A 25,353-nucleotide genomic window follows, 5' to 3' on the forward strand; every position below is an offset into this window, starting at 1 on the left:
TGCTGTAGCCCAGGACACTCGTCAGTCAGTGTCTCCCAGGGAGTGCTGTAGCCCAGGACACTCGTCAGTCAGTGTCTCCCAGGGAGTGCTGTAGCCCAGGACACTCGTCAGTCAGTGTCTCCCAGGGAGTGCTGTAGCCCAGGACACTCGTCAGTCAGTGTCTCCCAGGGAGTGCTGTAGCCCAGGACACTCGTCAGTCAGTGTCTCCCAGGGAGTGCTGTAGCCCAGGACACAGGTCAGCCAGTGTCTCCCAGGGAGTGCTGTAGCCCAGGACACTCGTCAGCCAGTGTCTCCCAGGGAGTGCTGTAGCCCAGGACACTCGTCAGCCAGTGTCTCCCAGGGAGTGCTGTAGCCCAGGACCTTGTCAGCCAGTGTCTCCCAGGGAGTGCTGTAGCCCAGGACACTCGTCAGTCAGTGTCTCCCAGGGAGTGCTGTAGCCCAGGACACTCGTCAGCCAGTGTCTCCCAGGGAGTGCTGTAGCCCAGGACACTCGTCAGTCAGTGTCTCCCAGGGAGTGCTGTAGCCCAGGACACTCGTCAGCCAGTGTCTCCCAGGGAGTGCTGTAGCCCAGGACACTCGTCAGCCAGTGTCTCCCAGGGAGTGCTGTAGCCCAGGACACTCGTCAGCCAGTGTCTCCCAGGGAGTGCTGTAGCCCAGGACACTCGTCAGTCAGTGTCTCCCAGGGAGTGCTGTAGCCCAGGACACTCGTCAGTCAGTGTCTCCCAGGGAGTGCTGTAGCCCAGGACACTCGTCAGTCAGTGTCTCCCAGGGAGTGCTGTAGCCCAGGACACTCGTCAGCCAGTGTCTCCCAGGGAGTGCTGTAGCCCAGGACACTCGTCAGCCAGTGTCTCCCAGGGAGTGCTGTAGCCCAGGACACTCGTCAGTCAGTGTCTCCCAGGGAGTGCTGTAGCCCAGGACACTCGTCAGCCACTGTCTCCCAGGGAGTGCTGTAGCCCAGGATACTCGTCAGTCACTGTCTCCCAGGGAGTGCTGTAGCCCAGGACACTTGTCAGTCGGCTGTCTCCCAGGGAGTGTTGTAGCCCAGGATACTCGTCAGTCGGTGTCTCCCAGGGAGTGCTGTAGCCCAGGACACTCGTCAGTCAGTGTCTCCCAGGGAGTGCTGTAGCCCAGGACACTCGTCAGTCAGTGTCTCCCAGGGAGTGCTGTAGCCCAGGATACTCGTCAGTCGGTGTCTCCCAGGGAGTGCTGTAGCCCAGGACACTCGTCAGTCAGTGTCTCCCAGGGAGTGCTGTAGCCCAGGACACTCGTCAGTCAGTGTCTCCCAGGGAGTGCTGTAGCCCAGGACACTCGTCAGTCAGTGTCTCCCAGGGAGTGCTGTAGCCCAGGACCTTGTCAGCCAGTGTCTCCCAGGGAGTGCTGTAGCCCAGGACACTCGTCAGTCAGTGTCTCCCAGGGAGTGCTGTAGCCCAGGACACTCGTCAGTCAGTGTCTCCCAGGGAGTGCTGTAGCCCAGGACACTCATCAGCCAGTGTCTCCCAGGGAGTGCTGTAGCCCAGGACACTCGTCAGTCAGTGTCTCCCAGGGAGTGCTGTAGCCCAGGACCTTGTCAGTCAGTGTCTCCCAGGGAGTGCTGTAGCCCAGGACACTCGTCAGTCAGTGTCTCCCAGGGAGTGCTGTAGCTCAGGACACTCGTCAGTCAGTGTCTCCCAGGGAGTGCTGTAGCCCAGGACACTCGTCAGTCAGTGTCTCCCAGGGAGTGCTGTAGCCCAGGACACTCGTCAGTCAGTGTCTCCCAGGGAGTGCTGTAGCCCAGGACACTCGTCAGTCAGTGTCTCCCAGGGAGTGCTGTAGCCCAGGACACTCGTCAGCCAGTGTCTCCCAGGGAGTGCTGTAGCCCAGGACACTCGTCAGTCAGTGTCTCCCAGGGAGTGCTGTAGCCCAGGACCTCGTCAGTCAGTGTCTCCCAGGGAGTGCTGTAGCCCAGGACACTCGTCAGTCAGTGTCTCCCAGGGAGTGCTGTAGCCCAGGACACTCGTCAGTCAGTGTCTCCCAGGGAGTGCTGTAGCCCAGGACACTCGTCAGTCAGTGTCTCCCAGGGAGTGCTGTAGCCCAGGACACTCGTCAGTCAGTGTCTCCCAGGGAGTGCTGTAGCCCAGGACACTCGTCAGTCAGTGTCTCCCAGGGAGTGCTGTAGCCCAGGACACTCGTCAGCCAGTGTCTCCCAGGGAGTGCTGTAGCCCAGGACACTCGTCAGTCAGTGTCTCCCAGGGAGTGCTGTAGCCCAGGACCTCGTCAGTCAGTGTCTCCCAGGGAGTGCTGTAGCCCAGGACACTCGTCAGTCAGTGTCTCCCAGGGAGTGCTGTAGCCCAGGACACTCGTCAGTCAGTGTCTCCCAGGGAGTGCTGTAGCCCAGGACACTCGTCAGTCAGTGTCTCCCAGGGAGTGCTGTAGCCCAGGACACTCGTCAGTCAGTGTCTCCCAGGGAGTGCTGTAGCCCAGGACACTCGTCAGTCAGTGTCTCCCAGGGAGTGCTGTAGCCCAGGACACTCGTCAGTCAGTGTCTCCCAGGGAGTGCTGTAGCCCAGGACACTCGTCAGTCAGTGTCTCCCAGGGAGTGCTGTAGCCCAGGACACTCGTCAGTCAGTGTCTCCCAGGGAGTGCTGTAGCCCAGGACACTCGTCAGTCAGTGTCTCCCAGGGAGTGCTGTAGCCCAGGACCTTGTCAGCCAGTGTCTCCCAGGGAGTGCTGTAGCCCAGGACACTCGTCAGTCAGTGTCTCCCAGGGAGTGCTGTAGCCCAGGACACTCGTCAGTCAGTGTCTCCCAGGGAGTGCTGTAGCCCAGGACACTCGTCAGTCAGTGTCTCCCAGGGAGTGCTGTAGCCCAGGACACTCGTCAGTCAGTGTCTCCCAGGGAGTGCTGTAGCCCAGGACACTCGTCAGTCAGTGTCTCCCAGGGAGTGCTGTAGCCCAGGACACTCGTCAGTCAGTGTCTCCCAGGGAGTGCTGTAGCCCAGGACACTTGTCAGTCAGTGTCTCCCAGGGAGTGCTGTAGCCCAGGACACTCGTCAGCCAGTGTCTCCCAGGGAGTGCTGTAGCCCAGGACACTCGTCAGTCAGTGTCTCCCAGGGAGTGCTGTAGCCCAGGACCTTGTCAGCCAGTGTCTCCCAGGGAGTGCTGTAGCCCAGGACACTCGTCAGCCAGTGTCTCCCAGGGAGTGCTGTAGCCCAGGACACTCGTCAGTCAGTGTCTCCCAGGGAGTGCTGTAGCCCAGGACACTCGTCAGTCAGTGTCTCCCAGGGAGTGCTGTAGCCCAGGACACTCGTCAGTCAGTGTCTCCCAGGGAGTGCTGTAGCCCAGGACACTCGTCAGTCAGTGTCTCCCAGGGAGTGCTGTAGCCCAGGACACTCGTCAGTCAGTGTCTCCCAGGGAGTGCTGTAGCCCAGGACACTCGTCAGTCAGTGTCTCCCAGGGAGTGCTGTAGCCCAGGACACTTGTCAGTCAGTGTCTCCCAGGGAGTGCTGTAGCCCAGGACCTTGTCAGGCGGTGTCTCCCAGGGAGTGCTGTAGCCCAGGACACTCGTCAGTCAGTGTCTCCCAGGGAGTGCTGTAGCCCAGGACACTCGTCAGTCAGTGTCTCCCAGGGAGTGCTGTAGCCCAGGACACTCGTCAGCCAGTGTCTCCCAGGGAGTGCTGTAGCCCAGGACCTTGTCAGTCAGTGTCTCCCAGGGAGTGCTGTAGCCCAGGACTTTGTCAGTCAGTGTCTCCCAGGGAGTGCTGTAGCCCAGGACACTCATCAGTCAGTGTCTCCTAGGGAGTGCTGTAGCTCAGGACCTTGTAAGTGAGTGTCTCTTTTTTTAAAGATTTATTTATTTATTTGAAAGTCAGAGTTACAAGAGAGAGAAGTAGGAGCAGAGAGAGAGAGAGAGAGAGAGAGAGAGAGGTCTTCCATCGGCTGGTTCACTCCCCAGTTGGCCGCAACGACTGGTGCTGCACCGTTCTGAAGCCAGGAGCCAGGAGCTTTCTCCCATTGGGTGCAGGCACCCACTGCTTTCCCAGGCCATAGCAGAGAGCTGGATCGGAAGCGGAGCAGCCTGTACTAGAACGGGCACCCATATGGGATGCCAGCACTGCAGGTGGTGACTTTACCCGCTATGCCACAGTGCCAAACCCATCCCACTCTTATTTTTTACTGGGCTCTATTTTCAATTCAATCTATACACCTATGAATAATTCTATGTTAAATAAAGAGTTCGACCAATGGTATTAAATGGAAAAAGAAAGTAATAAAAAAAATAATAAACTGTTGCTCGATGGTCAAGACAAGTTGTTCAAGTCATTGTTTCTCATAGTGTCAACTTCACTTCTACAGGTTTCTTTTTAGGTGCTCTGTTAGTTGTCACAGATCAGGGAGACATATGGTATTTGTCCCTTTGGGACTGGCTTATTTCATTAAGTAGAATGTTTTCCACATTCATCCATTTTGTTGCAAATGACTGGATTTCGTTTTTTTTTTTTTTTAACTGCTGTGTAGTATGTCTTTCAAAATAAGTAAAAATAAAATTAAGAAAAAAAAAAGTCTTGGTTGCTCCACTTCTGATCCAACTTTCTCCTAATGTTCCTGGGAAAGCAGCAGAGGCTGGCTCAAGTCCTTGGGCCCCTGCATGAGTGTGGGAGACCCGGAAGAGGCTCCTGGCTCCTGGCTTCAGATCAGCTCAGCTCCAGCCATTGCGGCCATTAGTGGAGAGAACAAGTGGATGGAAGACCTCTCTCTCTCTCTCTCTCTCTCTCTCTCTCTCTCTCTCTCTGTCTCTACCTCTCTCTGTAACTCTGTCTTTCAAAATAAACAAAAATAAAACCTAAAATACATCCCATGGAATACTATTTTAAGGGGTAATTTCTTGATTTTGAATATAAGAGCACCACAAATTTGATGGAATGAAATACGTGTGTCAGTGGGGGTGTGATCCACTTTATTTCTACTTTATCTTTTATTTGTACTTTCACTTTGAATTACCTCTTTATTTTTATTTCCTCTTGTCTTCCTTACAGCAAGGACTACCCTTGGGAAAATTCTGTACCGACCAAACCTGGCCAGCAGGTAACTGTGGCCCACAAGCCGGCTGCTGTATGCTGCATTCAGTATTCAGGTATGCAGGGTCTAGGGTGTTCAGTTCCCAGGTAGGCAGCGTCTGGGTCATGTAATACTCAGAGTAGGGTGTTCAGTACTCAGGTAGGCAGCGTCTGGGTCATGTAATACTCAGCGTCTAGGGTGTTCAGTACTCAGGCAGGTAGCATCTGGGTCATGTAATACTCAGAATAGGGTGTTCAGTACTCAGGTAGGCAGCGTCTGGGTCATGTAATACTCAGAGTCTAGGGTGTTCAGTACTCAGGTAGGCAGCATCTGGGTCATGTAATACTCAGAACAGGGTGTTCAGTACTCAGGTAGGCAGCGTCTGGGTCATGTAATACTCAGAGTCTAGGGTGTTCAGTACTGAGGTAGGTAGAGTCTGAGGGCTCTAGGGCTATTTGTAGTGAGTATGTAGAGTCTTTGATTTTCATTATTCAGGGATGCAAAGTCTGTGTTATTTGTTACTCAGGTGGGTAGAGTCTGGAGTACTCAGGTAGGCAGAGTGTGGGGTGTTCAGTACTTAGGTATGTAGAGTGTGGGGTGTTTGGTACTCAGGTAGGCAGAGTCTGAGGTGTTTAGTATGCATGTGGGCAGATTCTGGGTTTTTCTACTTGGGCAGGTGGAGTGTGGGTATTCAGTACTCGGGTAGGGGGAGTCTGGGGTATTCAGTACTCAGGTAGGGGGAGTCTGCGGCTCCTCTGTGTGAATGTGCAGTAACAAGTGAACACTGGGTGTTTGGTACTCAGCTCTCTGGCCTGCGGCTCATCTGTGTGAACGTGCAGTAACAAGTAAGCAGCAGCTGGTTTGCAAGGCCTTGGCCCTACTGACACCTCCAGGCCCAGTACCACGCAGCCCCTGCATGCAGGTTGCTACTGTGAAGCGTCGCCAGCCAGGTGACCTGGTGGTTCAGATTTCTCACTGCCTGAGAACGTGAACATGGATTAGCTGAGATTGTGCACTTACCTGCTGCCAGCGTGACCCTGTGGGTTAGGGTCTCACACAGAACATTTATCTGTTTGACACAGGAGATGGGCGTCGGTTGGCCTGTGGCTTAGCCAACCACCTGTCCCTGGTCTTTGATGCCAGCCTTACTGGAACACCCACTGTTTTTCCAGGTAAAATGTGTCTTAATCTAGTTGGCATGAATTTAAGGGTGGATCTTGTTTTGGTCGTGGTGGTCAATTGCTAAGTGTGTTTTTTTGAGTGTTCAAACAACAACAGGACAGAACAAGACTTGAGTAGGTTCTGGGGGTGGTGCTGTGAGGGTGACACTTCACAAAGCGACTTGCTCTGAGCACGTCTCCAGGCCGAGTGAGCGCAGCTGTGAGGCCAACATCGCGGAGCTGTGATAGCTGGTGCCCTGTGCACAAAGCACGGAACGCTGTGGAATCTAGGGCAGAGAGTGAAGTCAGATCTTACATATTTGAAACATATTTAATTAACTAATGAAAAGCCGTATAACTGAAACCTAGTTTGATGTTCAGTAGCGGTTGTGCACAGTCGTGTTCACAGATGAAGCGAGGGGAGCAGGTTTTTAGGAAGCAGATTTGAGAAGAGAGCAGCAGAGCTGAGATGAGATGAGTCAACCTCCTGACTCAGACGCACACGGCTTCCTTCTTCTGAGCCAAATCCTTGCAACGCTCACCTCACGTTTGCTCTCGGTAGACATTTCAGGGTGCACCAGTCTCGCCGTTCCACCTGTTCTCGCGGGGTTTCCACGGTGGGCTCTGTCTCCAGTCGTGTGATTGTTAGGAGACGAGGAGTGGGCAGGCGCGGGCCAGGCCAGGGCCCCGGGTGGGGCCCTACCTGGAAGCAGGAAGGTGCTGCCGCCTCTGTGTGTCTGGGCCCGGGTCGGGTGTGGTGCTTTCTGCCTGTGCCTCTGGTGTCACCAGGTGCCCCGGCGACTCCAGGGAGGCCCTTGTGAGTGTGGACGGAGCCCGACTGACTGCCTGCTGCGAGGAGAGCCGCTGACCCTGGGCGTTCCTCTAGGTTTTCATTGTTGGAAAAGGCTTTCCCATGAGTTAGGAGAGCGCAGTGGACGCTGAAACTTGTCTTGGAACAAGGCGCAGCATTCCTGCTGGGGGTGCCTCCCCATCCTGTCGCACGGGCCCAGTCGGATAGTCATGAATTTTAACTGAAAATACAGTTCATGCCTCAGCACCCACCCAGGAAATTTATTTCCGTCCTAATCCAAGACAGGCCAGGTGATGAATTGGAATTCTGTCCTGGGAGAATGTGGGGCCTCTGAGGTCATGGCCAGGTAGTGCCGCTCAGCTTGAAAACCAGTGAGAGTGGCCGGCGCTGTGGTGTAGAAAGTTAAGCTTCTGCCCGCACATGGATGCCGGTTCAAGTCCTGGCTGCTCCAGTTCTGATCCAGCTCCCTGCTAATGGCCTGAGGGAGGCAGTGCTCAGGTCCCTGTCATTCATGTGGGAGACCTGGAAGAAGCTCCTGGCTCCTGGCCTCAGCTCAGCCCAGCCTCGGCCGTTGTGGCCATTTGGGGAATGAATCAGTGGATGGAGTATCTCGCCCTCTCCGTCTCTCTCTCCTTCTCCCTGTATCTCTGCCTTTCAAGTAAATAAATATTTTTTTTTAAAGAAAATCACTGATATTGACCGTAACTAATTCAGTACAGGAGTTTAGCGTTGGTGCTTCAGAGTTCAGATTGTCTTCCGTCAAAAGCTGCCGTGGAGTTCCAGGGTGGCTGGGGTGGGGGGAGCTCCAGCCCTCGTGCAGGTGCAGCTGGCACCGTCCTGCTGGAGGGGCCAGGGTCAGCTGAGGGTCCCCCAAGACCGACTTAGTGAAGAGCCTGCTGCAGATGGGAGACTATGCTCTGAGCTCTGCCAGGCCGTTTTCTGCCCTCTGAGATCTCCCTTGGTGGAGAAGCCTCGTGTGCGCTCCGTCTGCGGTGGGCGGTTCATGTCCCCTGTGCTGAACTGTTTCCTGACACGTGGACCCTGGGTCTGGCAGGAGGACGCTGGCTCAGCTCCTTACCACTGGGGGCCGTCATCAAGCGACATCAGGGTGGGAGCCGCTGTCTGGTTCTGGGGAGATGTGTTGACCCCTGTGACGAGCCTGAGGAGAGGGGAAGGGGCCTGGCTGGGGAGGCCGAAGCCTGAGGGCTCCAGAGGGCCCCTGCCATGTGGGATCCCTGCCATGCACCCGAGGCCACAGCACTCCGGAGCCCGTGCCTGGGCCTGAGCCTGGAAGAGGAAGCGGGCTCTTTGCCAGTCCCGTGAGCAGCGACAGGCAGGCCCATGGTGTCCTGTGGCTCTGCTGGAGGCATCCCTCTGCCACTCCGGTGATGGGCGGGGCTTGTGCTTGCACGCAGCTTTTGTGAGCTGGTGGACAGAGGCCCAGAAGACATGCGGCAGTCTTGGGCAGTGCGTGGTGTCATGGGAGAAGGACATGGGAGGTGGAATCGCACCCTCCTCCTGCCCTCGGTGAGCCAGTGGTGTTGGTGTCCCAGAGTGGGCCTCCTGGGGCTGCCGGGGTAGGTCCTTTAGAGAGAGTTTTCACGGTGGCATGGAGTCCAGACTTAAGCACTACTCGTAAGAGTGTTGCAGGTGCCATTTGCTACCGACACCTACAAGCCCTGGCCCCAGAACACTGTCCTCCTGCCACCAAGGGGCAGGGGTGAAGGCTGGAGCCTGGCTGGCTTGGCCTCAGCACGGTTGCTGAAACTGCACACTGTCCACAAGGGGGAAGCAGAGCTGTTCCAGACGGCTGTCGCTCGGTGCGTTTTTGGCTCTGAGATTCCCTGGGTTCAGGTTACAGAGTGAGTTGCAGACTGACTCGTGTGCCTTTCCATTTTCCTCGTTGGTTTTCTGACCCATGTGATTCACTTTCTGATCTTTAAATTACTGCGTGTGGTGCATACACCAAGACCGACATGCCAGTGGCCGCCCTCCCTGGGGAGGTCCCTGGGTGACCAGCGTCTTCCCAGAGCAGTGGTGACTTGGCCGCTTGTCCTTGCTGCAGGAGGCGGAATGTGATTGCTCAGCAAGTCTTGATTGCTGGTTGTTGGGGCGTCCGTCTTCCCCACCAGCCTGTCTCTCGTGGCCTCTGTGCAGAGCCCAGCGGCCCCTTGTCCGCCTCACTCGTCTCTCCTGTGTCTCTTGCGCAGGGCGCAGTTTTGAGAACATCCTGGGGACACAGGGGGTGGCAGCCGAGGGACACAGAGGGTGGCAGGCAGGGGACACAGAGGGTGGCAGCTGGGGGACACAGGGCTGGCAGCCTGGGGACACAGAGGGTGGCAGGCAGGGGACACAGGGCTGGCAGCCTGGGGACAGAGGGGGTGGCAGCCTGGGGACAGAGGGGGTGGCAGCCGGGGGACACAGAGGGTGGCAGCCGGGGGACACAGAGGGTGGCAGGCAGGGGACACAGAGGGTGGCAGCTGGGGGACACAGGGCTGGCAGCCTGGGGACATAGGGGGTGGCAGCCTGGGGACACAGGGGGTGGCAGCTGGGGGACACAGGGCTGGCAGCCTGGGGACACAGGGGGTGGCAGCCGAGGGACACAGAGGGTGGCAGGCAGGGGACACAGAGGGTGGCAGCTGGGGGACACAGGGCTGGCAGCCTGGGGACACAGAGGGTGGCAGCCGGGGGACACAGAGGGTGGCAGCCGGGGGACACAGGGCTGGCAGCCTGGGGACATAGGGGGTGGCAGCCTGGGGACACAGGGGGTGGCAGCCTGGGGACACAGAGGGTGGCAGCTGGGGGACACAGGGCTGGCAGCCTGGGGACACAGAGGGTGGCAGCCGGGGAACACAGAGGGTGGCAGCCGGGGGACACAGGGCTGGCAGCCTGGGGACACAGAGGGTGGCAGCCAGGGGACACAGGGCTGGCAGCCTGGGGACACAGGGTGGCAGCCAGGGGACACAGGGCTGGCAGCCTGGGGACACAGGGGGTGGCAGCCGGGGGACACAGGGCTGGCAGCCTGGGGACACAGGGGGTGGCAGCCGGGGGACACAGGGCTGGCAGCCGGGGGCACTGTCATATTTGAGTGGCTCCCTGGGCTTGAGGCATGTCTGAGGCTCCAGGGCCAGGCGGGCTCAGAAAGCAGATGTGTGGTCGGAGGCCCAGGAGGCAGCATGTCCCCAGCCCGCAGCAGCAGGATGGCAGGCAGGAGTCCGGACCCGGTCAGGCTGGCATGGGAGTGAGAGGCTGGGTGGCAAGCTCTGTAGGCAGGGGAAATAAGCCCAGCTGTCAGCCGCACAGCAGCGTCTCCCAGTTCAGGGTGTTTACTGCTAAGGAGCTCGCCAGCACCCCGTGTCGGCAGTCAGAACAGCTGTTTCAGGGGTTGGTGATATGGCGTGCCAGATTAAGCCATCATCGGAGACACCAGCGTCCCATATGGGCACCAGCTTGGGTTCCAGCTGCTCCGCTTCCAATCCAGCTCCCTGCTAATGACCTGGGAAGGTGACCCAAGTGCTTGGGGCCCTGTCACCCACGTGGGACCCAGATGAAGGTCCTGGTTCCTGGTTTTGGACTGGCCATGCTCTGGCTGTTGTGACCATCTGAGGAGTGAAACCAGTAGTTGGAAGATCTCTCTGCCTCCCCCCTGTCTCTGTAACTCTGACTTTCAAATAAATAATTCTTTAAAAAAAGATAATTAGCCATTTTAAATGCAGATAAAAATGTCAAAATCTCAAGGAAATGATTATATCCTACGTGTGTTCAGTAAAGCTTTTTGACTTTTTCCTTTGATGTCAAAAGAATCATAGTTACTTTTTTATTATTACTTATTTATTTGAAAGAGTTACACAGAGAGGCAGAAGCAGAGAGAGAGAGAGAGAGAGAGAGAGAGAGAGAGAGAGAGAGGTCTTCCATCCTCTGGTTCATTCCCCAGTTGGCCTCAATGGCCGGAGCTGTGCCAGTCCGAAGCCAGGAGCCAGGAGCCTCCCCCGGGTTTCCCACGTGGGTGCAGGGCCCAAGGACTTAGGCGTCTTCCACTGCTTTCCCAGGCCACAGCAGAGATCTGGATGGGAAGTGGAGCAGCTGGGGAGTGATCCACCACCCATATGGGATGCTAGCGCTGCAGGCAGTGGCTTTACCTGCTACGCCACAGTGCTGGCCCCAAAAGAATCGTGGCTTTAAAATACTACTTAATCCACAGACTTCTGTACTGTGTTTTATGATTCTACAGTTTATAATTTTTGTGAAACAGACACTCACAGATGCACATGTAATTTTGAATTTCCTACTTTAAGAAATACGACGACTAGGGGAATCTCTTAGCAATGGAGTCTGGCCCTGTGTGGGGAGCAGCCCGGACTGGACTGAGTTACTGGAATTAAGACTTATTCTATGCATCTGCTCTCCCACAATATGGCGCTGGGAGAGAAGTAAACAGCTTCCGCACAGCTGCCTCCAGTTCAACCAATAAACTGTAGGACTTGCTCCTGATTGGAGAGCAGCGTACTCGGCGTGTGGGCAGCCGAGTTGGGATTGGCGGAGGAGGACTATAAAGGAGGAGAGAGACGGCATGCACCGGGGCATCTAAGGGGAACATCTAGCTGAAGGAACACCTGTGCAGCCCCCGAGAAGAGCCGGCCGGCGGTGTGCCGCTCCCCTGCGGAAGTGGGGAATGTGGCCAGGGGGAACTGCCCTTCCACGGAGGTGGAAGGGATAGTAGCCAACCCGGGAAGAACCAGCAGCAAACCCGGGGAGGGCCGAGCAGACGAGAGAACAGCGCAGGGTCCTGTGTCGTTCCTCCACGAAGAGGGGGAGCGACAGCCCTGAACTTGGTTCTGTGTGGCGTCACTGTGGCTGGGGATCCCCCGCGTGCCTCGTTTGTTCCTCGGGACCTGCAGTTGCAGGTATGCCGTGCGGGGGGTGGGGGGCGGGGGACACAGGTAACCCTGTTTGTTCTTCCTTGTCCCTGTGCCCTCAGGTCACGATGCAGCCGTGAGCACCGTGTGCTGGAGCCATGACCAGAGGTGGCTGCTGTCTGTAGCCCAGGATGGGGCCCTGCGGGTGTGGTCCCTCCGCAGGGCAGAGCTCCTGTTGCTGCTGGTAATGAGGCCCCTCCCCACCCACGGCTGTCCTGCAGCGTCCTCTCAAGGGCATGTTTTTGCCTTAATCGGAGACTTGGAAATGGACACTGATCAGGAGCTTGCAGTGAAGGTTATTGATCAGATATTTTCTTACATGTGTGCTCATGTTATTCACCACATAATGTGCACACATGTACACATGCACGCCTGCTACATGCTACATGCATGTGTGGACACATACAGTTACATGTCCTAATGTGTGTTATGGTCAGCAAACAGGAAAATAATTAATGCTGTAGTACTTGGTTAATTTTAAATGTTAATCTAGTGTGATTTTATTGCAGAGGTAATGGTCATGGCCTAAGGGATACTGCATGAATATTTTGGGAGAAAAATGACTAGTTTTGATGATCTGATGGGTGGTCATTCGGAAGTAGGATGGAGAAGGAGAGACAGGAAGATGGCAGTAGTCTGACACCAAGACAGGAGGAGGTGTTCGTAAGAAGTGGCTTTGATTTGTGAAATTATGGGATGGTTAATTGTGAAAGACACAACGTAGGAAGTGGTGGAATTTCCGATGTGCTCAGCGTTTGTTCTCTACGGGCCTGGCTGGAGGAAGAGCCCTAGACAGAGGGCGTGAAGCCGGGGGCTCCGTGAGGGTGGAGGCTCTCACGGCCGCTCCAGGGTGTGCAGGGGGCGGTGGGTTTTGGAGTTGCTGATACTGTTCGCTTGTGCGCACAGTGTCCGTTTTCAAAGTCGGAACCTTAGAACTAAGTTTTCAAACAGGTTTTAAATTCCAGGCGTAATAAAATCCTTGCTGCTTAACATATTCATTGCTTAGTTTCAGTTTTCTTTGAGAGGTTTTAAATGGCTAGGATTGACAGTAGACTTATAGTAAAACTTCTGTCCTACCGCACCTTCAGAAGCCATCAGAAGGCAGAAGGGAGAGAGCAGATCTGCCCTAACAAAGCGCACGTGTGCCCAGAGTGATGGGTGCTCGGGGCTCGGATGGCAGGGCCTGTGCGTTACCCTCACTGCCGCGGTCACTGGTTTGCTTTGCAGGGAAAAGACGTGTTTCCCAGGCCTGTTCACTCTGCACAGTTCTACTTCGTGGACACCTTCTTGTTGCTGTCTTCTGGCCCCGACGTGCGGCTACTGCAGTATCACCTGGACGCCTGCAGGGATGAGCTGAAACGGTAGGAGGCCCCTCTCTCCGACGAGCGGCGCGTCCGGCATCCTGGCGGGGACCTCACAGGGACCAGACTCCTGCCAGAGCCGGCTGGCCTGGCCTTCCTGGGTTCTGATTCTCTTAAGACTCTGGGCTTGGTGGCCTTTGTGTGACGTAGAGGCTTGGGGAGTGGGACCTGAGGGAGCTCAGCTCTGTGACGCACTGAGGTGGTGACGTGCGGGAGGCTGCTACTTAGAGCAGGAATTAAAATTGTGAAGTTGTCCAGATACACACATGTGTGGAATAATGCACACAGGCTTGTTACCCGAGAAGCAAAGGGGCCTTGTCTTCGTGCAAGAAAGAATTCAGGTGTGACACAGAGAGCAGGGGAAAGCAACATAGCAAGGGTAGGGACATTGATAAGAACGGATGGGCACCTCTCCAGACAGGACCTGAGCAGTTCACATTTAGGCTGGGGCTCTTAGGGGGGGTCTTGCCTTCCCTCCCCCTCTCGTTCTTCTCCTCCTGGAACAGAGGACTTGTTGGATGTGAATACGAAAAAATCCTTGCTGAGGTAGAAGGGGCAGGAAGGTCATGACCCCTGGAAGGTCATCAGGATCCGGGCAGGACCTTGAAGTGCAATACTGGGCTGCACCTGGAAGCTTATCAGGGTGACTTTGAGGTGCAGATGCTGTACTGCTGTAGACGTCCATTGCTTAGGCCCTTGTCACACACACAGAAGCTCATTTATGACTTCCTACCTAACAGGCTTAGCTTGGACAAATGACAGCATTTTACTGTCTTTGTTTTCAAAATTTTTAGATAAATTTTTTTTATAATTTTAGGGAGAATTTTTAAAAACATTTTTATTTTTTGCTATTGGGTTGTATGACTTCCTTATATATTTTGGAGGTAAACCCTTATCAGAATATGGTTTACAAATATTCTCCACTTCTGCAGGCTAGCTCTTCATTCTGCTGGTTGTTTCCTTTGCTGTTTAGAATTTTTTTTTTTTTTTTGACAGGCAGAGTTAGACAGTGAGACAGAGAGACAGAGAAAGGTCTTCCTTCCGTCGTTGGTTCACCCTCCAAATGGCCACTATGGCCAGCACTGCACCGATCTGAAGCCAGGAGCCAGGTGCTTCCTCCTGGTCTCCCATGCAGGTACAGGGCCCAAGCACTTGGGCCATCCTCCACTGCCTTCTCGGGCCACAGCAGAGAGCTGGACTGGAAGAGGAGCAACCGGGACAGAATCTGACACCCCAACCAGGACTAGAACCTGGGGTGCCGGCACCGCAGGCGGAGGATTAGCCAAGTGAGCTGCAGCACCGGCTGAAGCTTTTTGTGTGATGTAGAATTGTTGGTACTAGAAAGTAAACTTTGTACAGTGGTAGGATGCAAATCTAGCATGCAGAAATCAGTTACATCTCTATATAGTAACAGACTATCTTAGAAGGAAATCTGAAAACAATCTTATTTACAATAAAATACCTACGACTAAAGTTGACCAAGGAAGTAAAAAAAAAAAAAAAACTTCCATACTGGAAACTACAGAACATTAATGGAAGAAATTAAAGAAGACACAAATGATAAGAAAGCCCATGTTCATGGATTGAAAGACTTAATATATTAAAATGTCAATGCTGTCTGAAGCAAACCCTTGATTCCATGTGATCCCAATCAAAATTCCATTTCTTCTAGAAATTAAAAATAATCCTGACTCCAAATAGCCAAAGCGATTTTGAGGAAGAAAACCAAAGTTGGAGGTGTCACATTTGGTGACTTCAGATTATAATCACAAAACTACAGCAATCAAAACAATGTGGTCCCAGCAGGAAGAGAAACATAAACCGGTGAACAGAGCTAAGTGCATGCGTAGCCAGCCTCCCATCTTCCACACGGAGCTGGGACCACACCATAGGGAGAGGGTTGTCTCCTCAGCAGGTGCCAACACACAAAAGAATGAAACGGACACAAAATGAACTGGAAATGAGTGAGACCTGAGATTATAAAGCCGTGAGTACACGTGGGGAAAACCTTGGACTGGCTTTTGGATTTCGTGGATGTGACCCCAACAGCCCAGGCAACAAAGTGAAAAATGAACAAGGAGACTGTGGCAGATCTGTTTCTTTCCTGTCACCCAGGGGGTGAGGTTTCTCTCACCACAGCTCATTTCACGGCTCATGTGCCCTGGGTGGACTCTATGCCCAGTCTTAGGCCAGCCTTTGGCCAGGAGAGTGGGCTTTCCATGGCTTGGCTAAGCCCATTGCAATTTTTCTGCAGAGAGCTGTAGGTTGGGCCGGTGTTGTGGCACAGTGGGTTAAGCCACCACCAGCGATGCTGGCATCCCATGTGGGTGCTCCACTTCTGATCCAGCTCCCTGCTAATGCACCTGTGGAAGCAGCAGAAGATGGCCCCAGTGCTTGGACACCTGCTGTGCACATGGGAGACCCAGATGAAGCTCCTGGCTCTGGCTTGACCCAGCCTGGCTATTACATCCATCTGGCGCTGAACCAGAGGATGGGAGATCAATATCTCACTCTCTTTCTAGTCTCTCTCCCTTTCTTTCTGTAACTCTGACTTTCAAATCAATAAATCTTTATTAAAAAAAAAGCAGATGGAATCCCCTCACTTGAGAGGTGGGCTGGCCTGGAACCCCCGCCTTCACCTGTCCCTGCTGGGTCCTCAGAGCGAGCCCCCCGTTTGTGTGGGGCGGTTCAGGTGCAGACAGTATCCCAGGGTGGAGGAGGGGCCCCCGGGCCACGACCTCTTGCTGGAGGAGAGCCTTACGGCCGTCGTCCTGAGCGTCGTTTTGTTCTGTTCTTTGGGAGGGGAAGTTTCGGGTATTTACTGAGTTCTCAGGTTTTCCTTATCAGTTGGCAGAAATCCCTTTGTTTCTAAGATTTAAAATTTCACTTTTTCTTGCTTTTGCCTCCTATTCTTTTTAATCCTGTGGATTTTGCTGTGAATAAAATCACTTTATAGCCACTTTATTTGGTTTTGGGAGGTAGTAAAGTGCACCCATCTGTCCGGTCCATGACAGTTAGCTGGAGCTTGGCAGGTTTCCCGAGTGCCTGCTGCTGAAGTGTGTAAATCCTCCAGGAAGACATGGATGTGTTTGATGGAGAAGAAATAGTTCCATTATATCAAAAATGACCATAAATAATTGAACATTAAATGAGAATGTAATTATTGTCTTTGACACATTTATGAATGACGAATGTCATCTACAAGGAACAGATCTGCAAATCAGTAATGAGGTGTGAGTTCTTCGATGGGAAGCTGGCTGAAAACTTGGGATGACGAAGGAGTATTCTGATCCCAGGGAGAATGCAGAGTACCTGGCAGTTCTGGCCATTGAAAGGATGCAAGGAGAAGCCCACGGTCATGCACACGTTCCTCCTGATGGCCGACTGTCATGGGGGAGACGGCCGTGTTGTGAGGTTCAAAGGGAGGTGTTCGGGCTTTGCAGCATGAGCCTCAGAGGGCTGTTGGCCCCAGGCGGGAGACAGTGCCAGGGACACTCCCATCTCTCACCCGGTTCTTCCTTGGGACATCTATCTGGAGAAAATTATCACAGACCTGGGAAAAGATAGGTATTGCACATCCTTGTGTCCAGCCTCAGACATGGTCAGATGGCGGCGTGTTCAGAGTGTAAAATTCAGTACAAACTCTAAACGTTATTTTAACGATTCCAAGAAATACTTTTGATGTGCTTTAAATGGAAAATGATCTGTTTTAGTGTGAATCTGATTTTGTGTGAAGAATACCTGGAGGCATATAAAATATTCATCCGAATGTTAACAAGATGATGTAAGACGATTACATTTTTTTCCATTTTACTCGTACACAGTACACTACTGTTATGAGAACAGATGTCACTTTAGAACACTGGTTTTATTCTGATGTACAGTCATCAAATGACCTGGATTGGCCAAGGGATCACAGCTCTCCTCGACTGTGGTCATGAGGGACCCAATCAGAGCAGGGGGGCGTGGCCTGAGGCAGCGCCCAGCAGGCAGCCGCCCTGTGCCCAGGCATGGTGTCCCAGTCCCAGTCCTCAGCAGGTGCACCTAAGGCGGGGGCACCGCCCTCCTGGGGGTGGGGTGCGTGTGGCACTCGCTGGTGTGCGTGATCCGTGCTGCAGTCCCAGCTCAGGCTAAACTGCCCGCAGGGCGGGTGGATGCTTCCTGGTCTGGGAGGCACCCGGCCAGCTGGGCCCAGCCATGCGGTAGAGGATCAAGAACTGCAGCCCATGTGAGAAAACACGGGTCCTACAGGTGGGGCTGATTCTGTTGACGGAGGCCTGCGGGGAGAACGGCCGTGTGCGGCCTGTGCACCCCGTGTGGGCCTCCCGGGTGGCACAGTGCTGCCCCACCCCGACGTCCGGGGAGGTCCTCTTTCTCCAGATTGAGTACATTTTGCATCTTTGCTCGTCCTCCGGTGAGCTCTCAGGCGTTTGTCATTGTCCTCAGCTTGGGTGTTTCCTCCCGGTGCTCCCCAAGACCTGGCTTGGGTTTGTTTCTCCATCTTCTTTTTATTTTATTTTATTTTATTTTGACAGGCAGAGTTAGACAGTGAGAGAGAGAGAGAGACAGGGAGAAAGGTCTTCCTTTTTCCATTGGTTCTCCCCCCAAATGGCTGCTACAGCAGGCGCTGCGCAGATCCGAAGCCAGGAGCCAGGTGCTTCCTCCTGGTCTCCCATGGGGTGCAGGGCCCAAGCACTTGGGCCATCCCCCACTGCATTCCCGGGCCATAGCAGAGAGCTGGACTGGAAGAGGGGCAACCGGGACAGAATCCAGCGCCCCAACCGGGACTAGAACCCAGGGTGCCGGCACTGCAGGTGGAGGATTAGCCTAGTGAGCCGTGGCCCCGGCCCTCTCCGTCTTCTTGTGCCATCCCTCCCTGAAGTCCGTGTGGACACTGGGTCATCCTCTGAAGCCCCTCAGCCCACGGAGCGTCCCCCAGGGAAGCTGTGACACCAATGACGGCTTTGTGGCCCCTGTCATCTCAGCTGTCTCGATTCCTCAGGCCCTGATGTCACCCAGGAGAGTCCTCTCCACCTTGTACCCCGAGTCCTCACTCCACCCCTTCTGGGCTGGCGCCAAGGTCTGCCTGGCCTGGCCTCTCCTGCGGGCAGGGTCTGCCCCTTCTCCCACGCCTGTGTTCCTCATCTGCACACAGCTGTGCCCCTCCAGACCCACACCGTGTCCGGCCATGGCTGCTTGGTCTGTTTCCTACGCGGGTGATAGCTAGCAGTGCAGGCTGTGCCTTCTGGGACCAGCTATCCGCTTTGCTGCCCTTGGGAAAATGATGGAAGTTTAGGCTTCAGTAGACTTGCAGGTGATTTGTCACTAGCGGAGTGGCTGCTTACCTGTGCATAGTTGTTTTCACACTCGGAGACAGGTTTTCTCTCTCAGGGGTAGGAAAGTTATTTCTGGCTTTATAAAATTATATTATTTTTATAAAATTTTCCTAAAAGAAATACTTGAGTTCCCTAGTGGAAAACTAATGTTTTCCCCTAAGGGAAGTTAAGGTGCGCGCTTCATGCTTCCTCTCAGGTCACAGTTGATGACTCAGGGTGGGGGTCGTCCTGCAGTCCTCTCAGGTCACAGTTGATGACTCAGGGTGGGGGTCGTCCTGCAGTCCCCTCAGGTCACAGTTGATGACTCAGGGTGGGGGTCGTCCTGCAGTCCCCTCAGGTCACAGTTGATGACTCAGGGTGGGGGTCGTCCTGCAGTCCTCTCAGGTCACAGGTGATGACTCAGGGTGGGGGTCGTCCTGCAGTCCTCTCAGGTCACAGGTGATGACTCAGGGTGGGGGTCGTCCTGCAGTCCCCTCAGGTCACAGGTGATGACTCAGGGTGGGGGTCGTCCTGCAGTCCCCTCAGGTCACAGGTGATGACTCAGGGTGGGGGTCGTCCTGCAGTCCCCTCAGGTCACAGTTGATGACTCAGGGTGGGGGTCGTCCTGCAGTCCTCTTAGGTCACAGTTGATGACTCAGGGTGGGGGTCGTCCTGCAGTCCCCTCAGGTCACAGTTGATGACTCAGGGTGGGGGTCGTCCTGCAGTCCCCTCAGGTCACAGTTGATGACTCAGGGTGGGGGTCGTCCTGCAGTCCCCTCAGGTCACAGTTGATGACTCAGGGTGGGGGTCGTCCTGCAGTCCCCTCAGGTCACAGTTGATGACTCAGGGTGGGGGTCGTCCTGCAGTCCCCTCAGGTCACAGTTGATGACTCAGGGTGGGGGTCGTCCTGCAGTGCTCTCAGGTCACAGTTGCTGACTCAGGGTAGGGGTCGTCCTGCAGTCCTCTCAGGTCACAGTTGATGACTCAGGGTAGGGGTCGTCCTGCAGTCCTCTTGGTGGTGTAGTTGATGACTCAGGGTGGGGGTCGTCCTGCAGTCCCCTCAGGTCACAGTTGATGACTCAGGGTAGGGGTCGTCCTGCAGTCCTCTTGGTGGTGTAGTTGATGACTCAGGGTGGGGGTCTCCTGCAGTCCTCCCAGGTCACAGTTGATGACTCAGGGTAGGGGTCGTCCTGCAGTCCTCTTGGAAGCTCAGCGTGTAGCTGCAGCGAGAGGGAGCGCAGTGACTGAGTGTCTCTGTTTCTCCAGATACAAGCCCCGGAGCTCGGTGAAGCCCGTGCACAGGCTCTCTGTGGGCAGCGGCGCGGACGTGACCAGTCTGTCAGCAGTGAATGACTTCCACTCCCGTATCCTTTCCTGGATCCTCTGGGATCACGTGCTGAGCGCTAGGCCTACGTGAAGGCCCAGGGAGCCCCGGCCGGGCTGGCCCGGGAGCTCACACCTCTTCTCACAGAGTTTGTGGTCGTTTGCACGATTTTTAAAAAATGTTTGTTTTAATCTGAAAGGCAGAGGAAGGGGTGAGGAGGGAGGAAGAGTAGGAGGGCAGAAGAGAGAGAGGGAGGGCGCGAGGGAGAGAGAGACGGATTTTCTGTGTACTGGCTCACTCCCCAAATGCCCACGGCAGCGAGGGCTGGGCCGGGCCGCAGCCAGGAGCCAGGAGCTCCTTCCAGGTCTCTGACGCGGCGTCAGGGACCCAGGTGTCTGAGTCGGCACGTGCTCCCTAGGGTAGTTTAGGAAGCTGGAGGGGCTCAAACAGCGTCCAGTGTGAAATGCAGGTGTCCAAACGGTGGCTTCACCACTGCTCCGCTGTGCTCGCCCCACGGGCCTCGGTGTACCTGTGCTGGTTTCCTGGTAGTGTGGGAAGTGCCTCGGAGAGACAAACCTGGGGGCATGGAGCTCATGCCGATCGGCAGGGTGAGCCGACCGGCGCTCCTGCCTGCCTCACTGGATGGGAGATGGTGATGCCTGCCTGGGTGTCCTGAATACGCCGTCCCCCACACCGAGGGCAGCCCTCGTCCCTTCGGCAGTCTCCTTCCAAGGTGGAGGCTGGACTGGCAAAGCAGCCTTTCCCTCCAGTGGCATATGACATTCAGGCCAGAACTTTAATTTTTGAGTTTTTGTGGCTAACATTTCTTTTCATTAAAAAGCACTGATTTTAATTTATTTAGCAGTAAAACTCCCAGTCTAAGAATTTACTTTAAAAGTTCTAATTTATTCCAAGATAGCTCTAATTTAAATTCTTTGTTTCAATTTTTTATTTATTTGTTTGTTTTGAAGAGAAGTCTTGCATCCGCTGGTTCACTCCCTCAATGCCCACAGCAGCCAGAGCTGGGCCAGGCTGAAGCCATCGTCTCCATCTGGGTCCCCTGTGTGGGTGGCAGGGACCCAACGACTCGAGCTACTGTCCACTGCCTCCCAAGGTGTGCATTGCGGGGAGCGGGAGTCAGGAGTGGGGCTGGGCCTGGAACCCAGGCGCCCCAGTGTGGGACATGGGTGTCCCAAGAGGCACCAAATGCCCACCCTAGTCTCAGCTGAATTCTGCTGAAGGGCTTAATAGCTGAACGTTCAGGATTACTGAAAGTGTCCGAGTATATCTGAGTTTGAAATGTGTGATTTTTGTAGTGAGTGTCTGTGAAACCACATCAGAAACGTGCTCTCACGATTACTCTCACGTCCATTGCTATCAGCACAGGGCATACTTTCCTCAGAGCTTGCCAGTGGCATTCAGGGCTAAGCATCAGTTTAGTGGTGTCCTTGTACACCAACCACAGGCCACACTGTGGGCTGTGCGCATGGCCTGCTCTGGGTGGTGTCACCAATGCTGTGAGCTGTGCGCATGGCCTGCCCTGGCTGGTGTCACCCACGCTGTGGGCTGTGCGCGTGGCCTGCCCTGGCTGGTGTCACCCACGCTGTGGGCTGTGCGCGTGGCCTGCCCTGGCTGGCGTCACCAACGCTGTGGGCTGTGCGCATGGCCTGCTCTGGGTGGCGTCACCCACGCTGTGGGCTGTGCATGTGGCCTGCCCTGGCTGGCGTCACCCATGCTGTGGGCTGTGCGCGTGGCCTGCTCTGGGTGGCGTCACCCACACTGTGGGCTGTGCGCGTGGCCTGCCCTGGCTGGCGTCACCCACGCTGTGGGCTGTGCGCGTGGCCTGCCCTGGCTGGCGTCACCCACGCTGTGGGCTGTGCACATGGCCTGCCCTGGCTGGCATCACCCATGCTGTGGGCTGTGTGCGTGGTCTCTCATTTGTTTGCTCTACCCTCATCTGGGCTCACACTGTTTCCTAGCTTGTACCTAACATTCAGCTGCAGTTTGGTGTCTCAAACACCATGTATCTGACAGTGAACTCTGGGTCTCTGCCACCCCGTGTGCACCTGCCCAGTCTCCTGTCTGCCTCAGCAGCCCCCTGCCCTCCTGGAGTTGGATGGGAGGAGCTGTGTTCAGGTCAGGACTGCTGGGAGCTTGGGAAATCTTTGGTCAGCTGTGAGTCTTCGAATGTCGAATGTGTGTTCGGGGTGGGTGCTGTCGCACAGTAGGTTAATCCTCTGCCTGCGGCACTGGCATCCCATATGGACGCTGGTTCTACTCCAGGCTGCTCCTCTTCCCATCCAGCTCTCTGCTGTGGCCTGGGAAAGCAGTGGAAGATGCCCCAAGTCCTTGGACCTCTGCACCCGTGTGGGAGACCAGGAGAAGCTCCTGGCTCCTGGCTTTGGATAGGTGCAGCTCCATTGTGGCCAACCGGGGAGTGAACCAGTGGATGTAAGACCTTTCTCTCTCTCTCTCTCTCTCTCTCTCTCTCTCTCTCTCTCTCTCTCACTGTCTGTAACTCTACCTCTTAAATAAATAAATAAAATAAAATTTTAAAAAAGCTATGCTAATAATAATGGGCAGTGATGCTGTCTACTCCACGGGCCATGGTCAGCAAGAGGACCTCCTAACTGAATGTGCAGACATCGTCCTCACGGCTGCCCGGGACAGGAGCCTGGAAGTCTTCGACCTCAACGCGGGCTGCAGTGCTGCGATGATAGCTGAGGCCCATTCGCGGCCTGTCCATCAGATTTGTCAAAATCAAGTAAGTGAGTTTTTGGACAATACACGTCATTTGTAAACTCGTGTGCTTCACTTGTTTGACGAGCGCAGATGTAAGACGCGGTTCTGTAACCGTCGCGGTTCATTCTGGTCATGAGTCGTTCTAACCTCGACGTCTTGTTACCACATTGCATCCGTTTCTGTACTCTGGTCCTGGGTTATTCTGCGGGCCCGTCCTCGGCTTTACTGGTGGTACCTGGCTGCTCCCAGCGAGCTGGTCTGGGGCTGCAGGTGGCTGCACTGAATGCTGGGAGGCGTGGCAGCCAGGCCGTGCTGTCCACAGCCCTGGGCTGAGAGGGGGCCGCCCTTCGACGAGTTTGAAGTCCCAAAGTCGGTCAGTCCAGAGGACAATTTGTTCCCAGAAGAGCATCTAGGACTTGTGAACAAAACTGTTGTTGTTTGGTTTTGACTAAAACTGCAATTTTGATTTTCAGTATGTTTGGGGAGGCTTTGTACGTTAAGGGCTTAATTTTAAATGCCTTCTGAAATCTACATTATAATTTAAGGGCTTCATTTTACTAAGTGAATTCTGTGTTTTGTTTAGAGAGACTTTGTTATCCATAGTTAAGCAGTTTTCCAGGCTGACTTTGAACTTCTTTTTGGTAGTGCCCTGTGTGGGATAATTGGTGAGGTCTGTGAGCAGCTCCCATGGGACAGGGGGCGTGGGATCTGGGCTGCTGAAGCCAGTCTGGAAGAGTGCAGCTGTAGCTGTTGGGGCCCTGGGAAGTCTGTGCAGGGGCCACCGGGAGAGCAGGGGCCACGGGAAGACGGTCCCTGAGGCCCGTCTGGTGGCTGTGCAGGGAGGCAGATCCAGGGGCTCGGGGCGGGGTGTCCCAGGCTTGCCAGGCCCTCAGGGGTGCAGGCGGGTGCTTGTCCTGATGTCCCCTCAGCCTTGTTCACTGGGACGCCTGCTGTCAGGGCAGACGTTTTCCAGGTCTGTGCAGTGCTATGGGGGATTCCAGCTGGGCGGGCGTTGGGGGAGCGATTGGGCATTTCTGCACGTGCCTCTGGCTGCAAACGAGCAGAGCAAACACGTTGTAAACACTGTGCAGCAGGCCCCCAGCTGACGGAGGGACCTGTGGCGAATTTTACTGTTTCTTTGCGAGGCTGCAATGATGGTAGACTGCAAAAACAAAGCAGCGTCTGTTGAAGGAGCTCTGTGTGCAATTCCTGAGTCCTGGTTCTGGGAGGAGCGGGAGGAGGTGGGGCTGGGTGTGAACAGGCGCACTGCTCTGTGTGTGTGAGCTGGCGTCTCGGGCTACTAGATTCACTGCTTGGTCAAGATTAGGCTGAGTGTGAGGTTGATATTAGACTTCGTCTATTGCCAGCCTTCCAAGTGAAATGGATAACTGAGTCACTAACTGTTAAAATGATGGCTAGCCTGATACCTGTGGTGTATATAGGGTCAGGATTTCCCTTAAACTCAAGTGCAGATCCAGGAGACACTGTAGCTGGTGCTTTGATGTGGCGTGCTGGAGTACCTGTCTGGTTTGGTGGCTTTGTTTGGTCAAAGCACTGGGCTCTGGAGCTCCGTGAGTGCGGTCACAGTTCCAGTTACGCTGTCTGCCTGTGAGTGAGTTACGCTGTCTGGCCGTGAGTGCGGTCGCAGTTCCAGTTACGCTGTCTGGCTGTGGTGGCAGCTGTGCCTGAAGTGAGCTCCACCACCACCTGCTGATCTGAACCTGACACAGCGCTACTGAAAAAGTAGAAGAAGTCACGTTGTGAATCTAGAGAGGAGATGGTTCCTTTCTGTATCTTGAAATTTCATTTATTTGTCTGAGAGGCGGAGAGAGAGACGCACACAGACGGAGCTCCAGTTCTCTGGTTCACTCCTCAGTTGCCTCAACACGTGGGCAGCAGGGAGCCAAGTGCTGATCGCTCACTGCTGCCTCTCGGCTGTGCATTCGCAGGAAGCTGGGACTGGAAGCAGAGCAGGGCCTTGAACCCAGCGCTGCATGCGAGCTGTGGGCATCCCAGCGGAGGCTCGACTGCCGGGCCAGGTGCCTGCCCAGCAGGTGGGAGGGGACTGGCCAGCACGTGGACTTCAGAGGCTGAAATCCCATGAATGGCCTTAAAACTTCTACATGCTTTATTATCAAGACATGTGAAATTTATTCGAAGATCAGTGTTGCTAAGTTTAAAATATCTTTCTTGAAACGTTAAGCAGTCTTGCATTCACGTTCCTGGAGTCTGAGAGCTGTAGATAACGGAGTTCAGCCAGAGTTGACTAAATTTACCGAATATTGCCATTCTTCAGTTAAAACTTTTCTGTCGTGAAGATAAATGAATCTCATGTGTTTCTTTAATGTTGTAAAGGCTACATTTAAAAATATTGTTATCAGCTGGTGCTGTAACATAGTGGGCTGAGCCTCCCTCTGTGGCACCAGCATCCCATTTGGGGTGGGATGCTAGTTCTAGTCCCGGCTGCTCCTCTTCCGATCCAGCTCTCTGCCATGGCCTGGGAGAGCACTGGAAGATGGTGTGAGTGCTTGGGCCCCTGCGCCCACGTGGGAGACCCTGAAGAAGCTTCTGACTCCTGGCTCCTGGCTTCAGATCTGCTCGGCCCTGGCCATTGAGGCCATTTGGAGAGTGAACCAGTGGATGGAGGATGTTTCTCTCTGATCTCCCTCTGTCTGTAACTCTACCTCTCAAAT

General features: G+C 54.7%; 1 protein-coding gene across 11 annotated transcripts in view; it reads left to right on the plus strand.

Moving 5' to 3' along the window:
* Positions 1-25,353, plus strand: part of WDR27 (WD repeat domain 27) — a 189,896-nt gene that overhangs the window by 59,765 nt on the left and 104,778 nt on the right. For 8 of the 11 annotated variants that reach the window (XR_011388906.1, XM_070074554.1, XM_070074555.1 and 5 more), the window contains 6 exons: positions 5,010-5,107; positions 6,114-6,203; positions 11,981-12,102; positions 13,146-13,279; positions 19,861-19,958; positions 22,561-22,682. Coding sequence is in view for 8 of the 11 variants with exons in the window: in XM_070074554.1 (XP_069930655.1) it covers positions 5,010-5,107; positions 6,114-6,203; positions 11,981-12,102; positions 13,146-13,279; positions 19,861-19,958; positions 22,561-22,682 (664 nt within the window). In the remaining 3 variants the exon portion in view is untranslated. Of the gene's footprint in view, positions 1-5,009; positions 5,108-6,113; positions 6,204-11,980; positions 12,103-13,145; positions 13,280-19,860; positions 21,033-22,222; positions 22,423-22,479; positions 22,683-25,353 lie in introns of those variants that run through there. The other 3 variants (XR_011388907.1, XR_011388908.1, XM_070074560.1) reach the window with 3 other exon arrangements.

This window comes from Oryctolagus cuniculus, chromosome 5, assembly GCF_964237555.1.
Source record: "Oryctolagus cuniculus chromosome 5, mOryCun1.1, whole genome shotgun sequence".
NCBI classification, from domain to species: Eukaryota; Metazoa; Chordata; class Mammalia; order Lagomorpha; family Leporidae; genus Oryctolagus; species Oryctolagus cuniculus.